Source organism: Eschrichtius robustus, chromosome X (assembly GCF_028021215.1).
Source record: "Eschrichtius robustus isolate mEscRob2 chromosome X, mEscRob2.pri, whole genome shotgun sequence".
Lineage (NCBI taxonomy): Eukaryota > Metazoa > Chordata > Mammalia > Artiodactyla > Eschrichtiidae > Eschrichtius > Eschrichtius robustus.
This window is the reverse complement of record NC_090845.1, coordinates 129,896,390-129,907,909: the sequence shown is the minus strand read 5'-3', so window position 1 is coordinate 129,907,909 and position 11,520 is coordinate 129,896,390. Positions and strand designations below refer to the sequence as shown.

Sequence of the window (11,520 nt, the reverse complement as noted above, 5' to 3'; positions counted from 1 at the left end):
ACAGCTTACAGATGATGTGTGCAAGGTACCAATTTCTGTTTTCAAATACTATACATTCCCAGAATAAATAACTAGAAATCAACATTAATGTTTGGCAATACTTTTAAAAGACTTTTTAATATTCTTGAAATCATGTGCAGTTTGTTGCCATTTTTATATGCTTATTTGTATGCAAGGAAAAGTAACCGTAAAATGAAAATTCAAAGAAACAAACTCACAGAATACATCAGAGGCAGAACTTCGGTTTGTACGGCTCTGTACAGATTCAGTGGTACCCCTACTTGGAGTTATTTTTTAAGAAAAATATAACATCTTAGAGTGAAGGTCCTTCACATATTTTTCCTCTGTAAATCTCGTTCGTAACAAAAAAAAAAAAAAAAAAACAAAAAAAACCAAAGAGACTCAAACCCAAAATCCAACATGTCAAAAAACTAAAGAAAAAAAGTATCATTTGTTAACCAATCCTAGTCTGCTTTCCAATTCTGCTTATACATTTGGACCTAATATTTCAAAGTTTACAAAACATTTAACCTGCTTCCATTGTTTCTTAGACAAAGTACCTGTACTTCACAGGATTATTATGCACACATGGAAATGACCTTCCTATCTCCCCCAAATAAGCTTGAAATTAAAATATGAAAAACTTCACAAAACTCGGGGAGGACAAAATAAAAACAGCTCTAATTTAAAACTGGTCATCAGGCCAAAGAGCAGGCATATCCTACTAACTTTTGACCAGGAAGATTTGTTCCTAGCTGAAAATGTTTTAGCCTCTCTCAAATGAAAAGACAGTTATTTCTTCTCCTGTCTATATAGAAAAATTACACATCCCTCTCAATAACACTATTTGTCAAACTTCAGTGCAACGAAACAAAAACAAAAACAAGTCCTAATCTTTATACTGCCTAACCTGATGTTTATGTAAGAAAAAAAAATATGGAAAGCATGCATTCTTCTATAAAGTACTAATGTTTGACAGGGTTTGCTACATCTTTTAACATTTAGTGTTTCCAACTTATCTTCCCTGAACTCTGCATCCAAATATAATATTCCTACCTGCCAAGATATAAAAAAGGCACAGATCATACAACTTTTTTTTTGCTAATGAAAATGACAAACGTCACATCACACACATCTCAGGGTCCACTAAAATACTGGAAAAGTGGACCAAAACATAAACTGACACAGGACATGAAATGTCATTGGCCTTCCGTATGAGACTGAAAACAGAAGTGTAATATGATTACCATAAATGCTATTTATTCAGAAAAACTGAAATGTACCAGTGAGTTATCACCCAACGCAGGGTAACGGTCCAAATTAAGAAAGAATACCACTGCTTGGTATTTAAAAAATAAACCAAACGAAAATCCTGTCCTGAAGTGCTAAGTATACTTAATTACTTAAAAGTAATGTTTCAAAATTTTAAGATCTCTTTCTTTGTGCCAATCTGAAAACTGTTGCTTATGGCCAATATGACAAAAAATAAAATTCTTAACAGAATTGGTGTTCATTTCATGCCCTGTGCCACCTTGCCTACTATTTGTCTTTGGCCTAACAAAGTTTCTAATATGGAATAAGAATTACGGAAATGGTATAGGGAATATAACTCCAGAATTACGCCGTTTAGGGTACTCCGTTCACAAGCGGTTGCTGCCCATCCATGCTGTCTGGCTTCTCCTTCTTCTGGTTACGATCTTTACCCGTGCGCAGCCGGTTACCTTCACTGGAGGTATTCTGTAATGTTTTAGTGTGGACACTCCTTTCATTATTGCAGTCAACTCTGATCTAAAACAAGTTACAGTTGTTATATACACAGACCATATCCTACTGTAATCTGTAATTGGCCTGACGAGAAATTTAAGCCCGAAGGGTAAATTCCACATCTTAAAAGGGGGATATAGGGGTGAGAATAGAAGAAGTGCAAGAAATTATGGTCAGGTAGGATCTTTATTTGGTTTATGATTTAAAAACACTCTTCTTCTTTAACTGGAACACACTGGTCATCTCACTGTGTCCAAAGTTAGATAAAAACTCACAATCCTACTGTGTCTTCTTCTAAGTAGAACAAAACAGTGAGAAACAAATAGTTAAAATGAATTACTATTACTGATTGCAAAATATACATGTCTATAATACTAGAGTTCAAAAAAATGGGTTATTCTTCAAAGACTGTGAAACCCAGGAGGAGAGACACAAATTACTGTCTTCCTATTCTGATGTTACCAGAGTAACAACTTAACTAACTTACTTCTTAACTAGCCTTTAGTTGACATCTTTATGTCTATCATGAGTATAATTAAGTTTCCTTACACTGAGGGCTCCCACTGTCTTACATAAAAAAAATACGAGCGTTGGTTTCTAGTAGCTTCAGTAAGGCTACTTACTTGCCTTCAATGAGGCAAGTGAGATGATCATACAACTTGAACTCTGAAGAATAAGAATGGTACAGGGAAATTTGAAGACACTAATGTGTGGAAGAACTGGAATCCCAGGAAGAGTGTAGAGATGAATACAATTTAAAAAATAATATTCTGAGATTTATGTAATATTTCAAGTGCCAACACTGAACACTTAAACACTGCTAACAGACTTCTAGATGCTGTACAAAAGGAAGATAATATTGACAAATGGGCCTAAAACAATTACAAATATTGATCTGCTTCAAGTACAAATGTGACATACAATCCCAAAATGGTTTGCTGTAATTTCAAAGTGCGTTTAAGTGTTGGTCCTGGGTGACTGTTTTAACTGTTGGGTTGTGAAGAGCGGAATTATAAAACTGGTACAGGAACGCCTTACATCTCTGTAAGGCACATGTGTGTGCATTATTTCATCGATCTCTATCTACGTCTAAGGTCTTTTCTATGCTGGTCCTTAAGAACCAGCCAACAGTTAACACCTACTTACAACCGTTATGAATTCTAAGAAATACTCCATCATGGAGTTTCTGCTCTTAAAAATCATCTCTCACTAATCTTGGGTATTGGTCCCAAACCAATAGTCCATAGTCATGAAGGAACCCTAACTACTTGGATTAAGTCTTCAGAATTAAAGAAGCAGCAGAAGAGAACATGGGTTCTGGGAATCAGATACCAGTATTCAAATATCACTCTACCGTACGCCAACTATGTGATTCAATCTTTCTAAACATCAGTTTACTCACCTATAAAACAGAATAATAAAACTTTTTACACCTCAGGGGGCTGCTAAAAGATTAAGTAAGATAAAACACACACAAAGCACTCAGCAAAGGTGTCTGTCTGGACACGCTCAGGGGTAATTTTAAAATTACTTAACAATGGGTTCGGCACAGGTGATTACCACTTGAGATGGGGTTCTCAGACTAGAGGCTGGCTGTAAATAAGCAGCTGACTGATTCAGCATGTACCAGCTGAGTGTCATGCAGTGCCCTGTGTATCATGATCATTACCCTTGAGACAGACACCTTTTTCCCCTTACTTTCCACTCAAAGAGGACACTCTATCCCTGCAACTCAGGGGAGGAGGGACCCACAGGGCTGACGCAAGTCCCTCTGGGTACATTCCTGGATGTTTCTTTTCTTGGGCAGTTGGTGGGGGGGCGGGGGGGGGGGTTGGACCACCAATGTGGTATTGAAGTCACACTGTGGCTGCAAAGTCTTCAGAAATACTGAGACTGCATATTCTCTAGAGAAATCTTCTTTGTATACTTGTCACAAAGGACTAAGACTGCCCACAAATGTAATGTTGAAAGGAAAATATTTCAATATACCAAATTCACAACCTTTGAACATGTTTAAAAATCAAGTAAAATTAACTTATAAATCTCAAACTACTGTAACTCAAACAATTTAGATGAAAAGAGGCACACAGGTTTACCTGGAGGGATCCATCTGCTGTTCTTCCTTTAGCCTCTCTTGGATTACGCGGACGATTATCTGTTCGGGAGTGATCATCGTTTCCTATAGGGACGTTTTTAAAAGGTTTGATGGTCACTGATTCTGACATGCTTATTGGAAGTTCTTTGTTCCCACATCCTCAATTTATTTAGATCCACCACAGAATCTAACACAGAATCAACAACCTAGTGATTCCAGTTACACACTGGCTAATAATCTAGCATGCTACCAAGGAACAGAAAATATTTCTAAGGCATCACAATTCTGCATCCACTGTTACAGGTCAACCTGAGCTAATGATCAGATGTGATGTTTAGAATACCCAAAGAAGTGAAACTAGTTATCAGTGTTTATTCATATATTTATTCTATGTGAACCAGAGGGAAGGCTGTCTAATATTGCCAATTACATGTGCCTTTCCCATGGTGACCAGTACAAAACCAGAGAAATGGGGGTCTTGGTAATACATCATTGAATCAGCAAGGTTCTTCATAGAACTTCAGACAGCTGTTACAATTCACCTTCATTTCTTAACAGATGAAAACCTCTGTACCTTTGAAGCCGCCTCCGCGTCCTCTTCCTCCCTGTCCTCTTCCTCCACCTCCACGCCGTCGCCCGTCTCCTCTGCGCAGGAAGTTCTCCCTCTCTTCCTCTGTTGGAGCTAATGACCAATCACTGAGTTCATCTCTGTGGTCAGATTCTGTTTCAGAAGCATTTGATGCTTCAGAATTAGTTCCTATCGAGAGTTAAAAGTTATATACCGTTGTCCGACTTAAAAAAAAAAGTTAGGTTAACAGAAGCTTCCAGAGATGTTTCAGGGGTAATCCATTACTCTTCCCAATTTATAAGCCCACCAAAGAGTATTATCACCTTCCATTTTGTAAAACAAATTATCTTAAATTCAAAATGAAGGTTTCCACAATATTTGAGGTAATTTTTGTTTCAAACATTTTTGGTTCTCATTAAAAAAAATAAAAGATATTTTATTAGCCATCTAAGTTCAAACCTGAGTATGCCACATCATTTAACAGCTGTGCTCCTTTAAACATCTGTGCTCTCTGGAGGAAAAGTTGTCTACAACAGTTAAATGCAATACCTTGATCAACAAAACCTCTATAAAGAGGGTTCCTTTTAACAAGGTTTGGCCCAGGGACAGAGGGGAATGCATACATTTTGGTCACCTCAGAGAGGGTGGCAAAGGTGGCCACCATGGCTACTACTATCTCAGGGAAGGGTCTCTTGTGTGATCAGGGATTGGACCTAGCTGAATGAGGATACGCTTGCCTGATGCTTGGTCCACAACCTTCCCTCCCACTCCCACTGGAATAATTGATCATTATAAAGGATTTATTGTAATAAACTTGTTATGCCTGAGGAGCTGGGTTAATGATATAAGGGATGGGAGTGGGGAAAAGAGCTCCACGGTGAGGGGGGACTTCAACAGCATAAAGAACAGACTGCTGGGAGAGGGATTAGGGGTTAGGTTCAAGGTTGGCCTTAGGAGTAGGTGTCTCTCTCCCCCACTCCAGAATATCAGCTCTACTACCTCTCTCTCTTCCTCTGTTGGAGCTAATGACCAATTATAGCTTCACCATTATAGCTTCATTCCTGTGGATCTTGAAGGCTTTTCCATCTTAAAGAGTTCCTTTTTGAAATGCAAATATTTGTGAGATGGATTATACCTTATACCATCATTAGCAAGTTACATAGTAGATACACAGTTGAGCAAGAAAGACAGTAGGCACTGGCAGTGGGACAGCGTTCAATGAAAGGTACTGGGAGAGGAGAAAGAAGCACTGAAAGAAGAGCTGAGAAGGCAAAGAGAAACTTCGCCTACTTCTTGACTGTGCCTAGGGCTGACTTTGGCCATGCCACTCAAAATCACCTTACGAGCCACAGGATGCAGACCCCTGATTTACACAGTCCATCCAGCAAGTATGACCAGCACATGCCTGACAAAAAATGAGCCACAGTACACAAATGAAAAAAGTTTTGGCTATACAGTAATAAAATCAGGAAAGGCCTTAGGAAAGTCATCAACATACAAGGGCTTAAGCAGATTTATCCCCAGCCAGAACGTGGACAGAACTCACACCTGCCCTGTGAACTCTATGTGCTATTATCAGGTTTTTACTCTATGTCTCTTGCAACACAATTTGACCCACTGTGAATTGGAAACCATGTAGTGAGAAACTGTTATAATGGGGTTCTAATGAGTATTAGAGATTAGCAGCTATTAAGTCTAGGAACAGATAAAGTTACTGAGTAAAATGCTTAGTTTGTACCTGAAGTATATCCAGGACCGCGTCTGCCGTGCCCCCTATTTCTGTAAGGTCTACTACCTCGACCCATTCCTTGACCATCATCAGTCACATAGCCTTTTTCCTTATCTGTACGATTTGGTGGTGGTCTAGAACTAGCTCCAATCTGTCGCAATTGCTCATCAATTTGTAATCTCTCCAAACGCAACTGGTCTACTTCCTATTTAAAATATACAAGATAACAGTAAAAATAGTTTGACATTTTACTTAATAATACCTTTCTCCTTTTCATCAGATAAAAAGTATACTGGAAATATTTCAATTTCAGTTCTAAATTTATAGTAAACACTGTTACACAGAATTATCAGGAAATTGAATGGTCTCCTTAAAAATAAAATTACTATAGATAACATATTATTGATGTCCAGAATTAGAGATATAACAAAAATACTGAGCATTAAAATTATACTGACAGAATTTAAAGTTATTTAATTTGGCACTATTATCCGACAGATCCGCTAAGGCACAAATATGCTAGTTTTGGGACTTCTTGATAATAGGATATTGAATAAAACAACTCTAAAACGTATAAATACAGATAAATGACATTTAAGGTTTAACCAGCTAACCTTAAAAATCACACATTGTAAATAATCTTAATTGAAATAGATTTGCCAGTTAATATCTTTAATTAACAAAACATTGAGTCCGGGCCATCTTCTGCTTTCAAAGAACATATACTACGGCAGGTCTTTGGACGTGACTATACAATTAAGAAACAATTATCTTCAATGAACTGAAAACGTTTATATTCCTTATATAGGGGAACTATTTAATAGTTGACAAAAACAAGTTGGATACCTTATATCATGCCTTGAAAACCTCTTAAAGACTACGACTCTGCTAGAACAAGTATGACGAACAGTATAGTCAGTTGATCAAAATATACACCTGGGGTCCACTAACAGACCCTCACACACAATGCTTCCAATATGTTGGGTTCTGTCAAATCCAGATGAAGTCTCAATTCTAACCCTTCTTCTTCCAATCTACCCATCTATTTACTAGCTACAGGGAACTGGATCCACAACTAGAGTAGCACTGGGTGTCTCAGTCAAGCAGAGGCCGTCATAGGGGCTGCCCACATGAACAGTCACTGGGGAAGCCTCTGTAAAGCTAGGTTCCTAAAATCTTGGTTATGGCAGCCTCAGGAAAAGGGCAGGTAAGAATCTAGATGAGCTTCATCTGTGCTCTGAACCAGAATTTGTTTTACAGAGGACTTGAACAAAGAAGAGACTGCAGCTGAGTGAGTGGCTTACTCCAAAAGTACAGTTAGAGCTCATGGAATGGGTGTATCTTGCAAAACAGAATGGTAGTCCGGGTTATCCCACTGGGGCAAAGCAGTCACCTTTTGGTGAGAGATGCCAAGCCCACTCGAGGGAAGATCTGGTGATGGAAAGAATGGCAACAACAGGACAGCTGCTGATAACCAAAAAAGATACTCAATTGTGAAGAATAAATCAAAAGATCTAAGGAAGAACATTAGTCAAAAGAACAAGGGACTGATACAATGCAACCCTAACTCTCCAGGTCTTCAAAATTATTTAAGCTAAGAATATGAAGAAAAACACATACAACAGATTACACATAAAACACACTTTAAAGCAAAAGTGAATAAGCAAATCAATGGGGTATCCTATCCATGCAAACCTTGCTGGATGAAACCTCCCCACTTGCAATTATTAACTGACCACCATAAGAATGATAAGAAGTACCTAGCTATTGAATTTTTCTTCCTTATTTACATATAACTATAAATTATTTAATTTTATTTCTTTAAGAAATCAGCAAAAAAATTCTTATTAATATAGCATCATAAATAAAATAGAAACTTGGGTTACTTTAAAAATACTATTTAGTACCAGTTACAATATATTTTTGATACATATGGATACAAAGAAGAAATTATAAAAGTGACATGGGTGAAATTCTATTTTATCGAATTACAGAACATTTGGCCAAAAGAAATTTTAAAAAGCACCTAGTCTAGGGAGGTGATTTGCCTATAGACACAGAGCTAGTTCATGGCAGAAGAGAGACTACAAGCAAATCACTGGATTGCCAATCCAGTGCTCTTTCTGCTATGCCTTGCAGCCTCCTGGTTCCTGCTTTCCAGTTTGTAAGCTAGAGGAGGCATAACCATACAAATACTACCTAAAATGTGCATTTATAAGAAGACACAAATTGTTTCTATTTTGTAATAAGAGTATAGAGAAAATTACGAAGGGTAAACATTTAAACAGAGGACTTCATGAAACTCTGGGGTTTCCTTGATAAATGACATAAAAGGGACAACAAAGGCAAGTGTTACAGACATGAAATTTGTCCTGGAAAAAACTCACAAGGGCTAGAAAGGATCAATGGGATGAAATGTATTTTTGACAGGATTGTCTAAAGTGAGTATAAGGGTTTAACAGAAGAATAATGGGAAATAGGGGAGTTTCTTGAGAACTGGGATACTGGTCCTTAAATTTATAATGATGGAAAACTGACTTGTGTTTTCAGAAGGAATATAATAAGCTAAACGAAATGAAAATTTTTTTCTATTATCTTTTACAGGTCTTTCATTATCATGTACAGGCTAGAATGAAACTTAATTGCTTTAAGATTTACTATGGAGTTTTTATATTTTAGTGCAAAAGGTTTCGACATTAAAGTTCTTCCTGTTCTCACCTTTAAATAGTTCAGGTGATAATCCAGAAGAACAGTGGCATTAGCGATGCTGTCTTTTGTTCCCACAAAAACAAATGGTACCATACCCTGAAAAAGAAATGGCAACAATAATCCTATAAAATTAATGATGAATTAATCTGAAAAATGCAAATAATGACTAAATCCCTAGCACAGGGTCTGACAAACAGTAGGTACATGAAAGTTTGTTGAAAATATAAACCAATACCTAAAAACAAAAGTAGTTGGTATATTTTACACATCTACTGTGTATAAGGACAGATCAATATAGCAACCCTTAAATGCATCAGGTTACTATGATATAAACACTACTATTAAATGTTGGTAAACTCATAAATTATGTAACTCAAAATTATATAAGCTTTAACATGAGAAGCATAAACAAAATGAATACTTTAAAATACTCTAATTCATTTACTACAGATTTTATCTAGATCAAATTCTTTAAAAAATAATTCAAAATTAGATACCAGGGTACAAAAGTAGAAACTAAATCAACTTTGCTAACCGAGTCAACAGAGTACAAACAAAACACAAACAAGAAGAATAAGAAATTAAAATGCACTTAGTAATTATTCTGTGAGGGGAAAAAAAAAAAACTAGGCACATCCATGAGCATAAAATTTAGCATTTCAATATACTTCCATAATGCGCTCTGAACATAGTAAAGGACTGAATCATCAGGAAAGTTTGATCTCCCTATGGTACTACTTTAATATAAGGATAGATTTTAAAAAAGGAGTAGACTAAAAATGTATACTTCTAGCCCATCAGTACAAATGAGAAAAAAACTATTTCTTGTCACAGTTATAGGGAAGCCTAGGCCAGTTGTGCAAACTAAGAGCTGGCAATTATGACATTCAAAGTTGAAAATAATTCAATATTCTGCTACTGATGAAATTCACATGGTGACTGATAGTCACACGTGACTAAAGAAAAGCACACAGTAGCTTTGATGTAGATACATTAGAATTCTCTAGGTGAAGTTTCTAGGTGTGAGAAGCCAAGAAGCTTAGCAAGTATCACTCTTTTAAAAAAAGCATTCATTTGATAGGTGTGGGTACTGCTGGGCTGCTTTTGTTTGCTTGAGCTCAGTACACAGCGTCTTACATGCATGTGGGGTTGGAATAGGTTTTTTCTTTTTCCTTCCACATGAACATGGCTGTTGATAGGGTACAAAACTAAACAATTAGGAAATACTGCTTGCAGACTGACATCCATCTGGTAAGCAAGGCACTGCTTCCTAGCAACAACAACCACCTAATCAGGTGCCACTGAAAACCCATGGGTTTCATATGGATTTTTTTTTTTGATTGAATAATATATGAACTATGGAAACAATCAGGCCTATGACTCAGATCTCTTTTTCTCAAAAACATTTCTGACGGTTGAGTTTTTTCCCCAACTTTGTTACAAAGCAGTTAACCATATTATTTTCCAAAATGCCCTATGATGAAATGCTACGCCCTTCCCCCTGGATCACATATGACCAGAATAAGCTTGAAAACCCTATGTCACAGATTTAGTTGATCAACTGTGGAGCAAATAATGAAAAAAAATTCTCTTTCAACATTTCCAAACTGTTGATGTACCCAAGTGCCACTCTAATTTAAGCACATTACTAGTGGACCAGAATGGTTAAATTACGACAAAGAAAGGCAAGAGCAGACACCAGGAAAAAGTGATTTCCTGTTCTGGGATGAGAACTGGCCTGCCCAGCAGAGAGGAATATCCAATCCACTTGCGGTTATATTTCTCTTTACAAAATGGCATTTTTGCTTTTAAACTCTTGTGAGTCATAATATTTTCCCCATAAACAGTTCTCACAGGCCAGGTTGAGGGCGGGTGTCTGCCCTCAAGGAACTAACAATGTGACTAGATAACTAGTAAATATCTATGTAGTAAGCACTACGATAGGGGTGAACACATCGGAGCATGAAAGGGGGAAAGGCTCTTGAGCCCGTCAGGGGGAGGGGACCTATGGAAAGTATACAAGGAAAGCTGCACAAGGAGTAAGGTCAAAGCAAGGTGGCAGGTTGGAGGAAAAAGAGTGCTCCAGGCAGAGAAAACATGTGCATACGTCTAGAAGCAACAGAGAGCAGAGAAGCGTTTCAAGAACTCTAGGTACTTCAGGTATGGCTCAAGCCTCTCTCAGGTACAAGGGAGAGGAGTGGTAAGAGATGATATTGGTCAGGGGACTGTGAAAGAAAGGCCTTATAAGCAGCAGGAAGGAATATGAGCTTTTTCCCAGGGCAATGGGTCCACGAACCCACAGACACTCCTCCACATCCCCCAACTCTGACGATCATTTGTAGTCTTTCTTAACCAGGGGAATAAACATTCAAATATAAAATTAAAATGTATTTTTCAAGGAATGTTTTCCTACCTGCCAAGCCTTGAGTTCAGGTTTCTGGGATTCCCCTGCTACAGTTGATGAAACCACTAAAACCTAAAGCAGTATAAGGAATGCAAGTGATGTCATTAACTATAACAAACGATACACAGAAGCCTGAACGCAGGACTTTCACTGTAGGACTTCTAAATCCATTTCTAAACAATTAGGTTAGTTCAAATGTTGAAAGTCAAGTTTTAAAAATACGGTTTTAAGTAGTAACTTACGTATCTAAC

The 11,520-nt window shown here is 37.3% G+C and overlaps 1 protein-coding gene across 12 annotated transcripts in view; it reads right to left on the bottom strand.

Moving 5' to 3' along the window:
• Positions 1-361: 361 nt before the first annotated feature.
• The window catches only part of FMR1 (fragile X messenger ribonucleoprotein 1), a 36,726-nt gene continuing 25,567 nt past the window's right edge, over positions 362-11,520 (bottom strand). The window contains exons 12-17 of one of the 12 annotated variants that reach the window (XM_068533096.1): positions 11,279-11,341; positions 8,875-8,961; positions 6,166-6,361; positions 4,434-4,616; positions 3,861-3,943; positions 362-1,788 (exon numbers count right to left, since the gene is read on the bottom strand). In XM_068533096.1, the coding sequence (XP_068389197.1) occupies positions 1,627-1,788; positions 3,861-3,943; positions 4,434-4,616; positions 6,166-6,361; positions 8,875-8,961; positions 11,279-11,341 (774 nt within the window). In that variant the 3' untranslated portion in view covers positions 362-1,626. The other 11 variants (XM_068533099.1, XM_068533098.1, XM_068533102.1 and 8 more) reach the window with 11 other exon arrangements.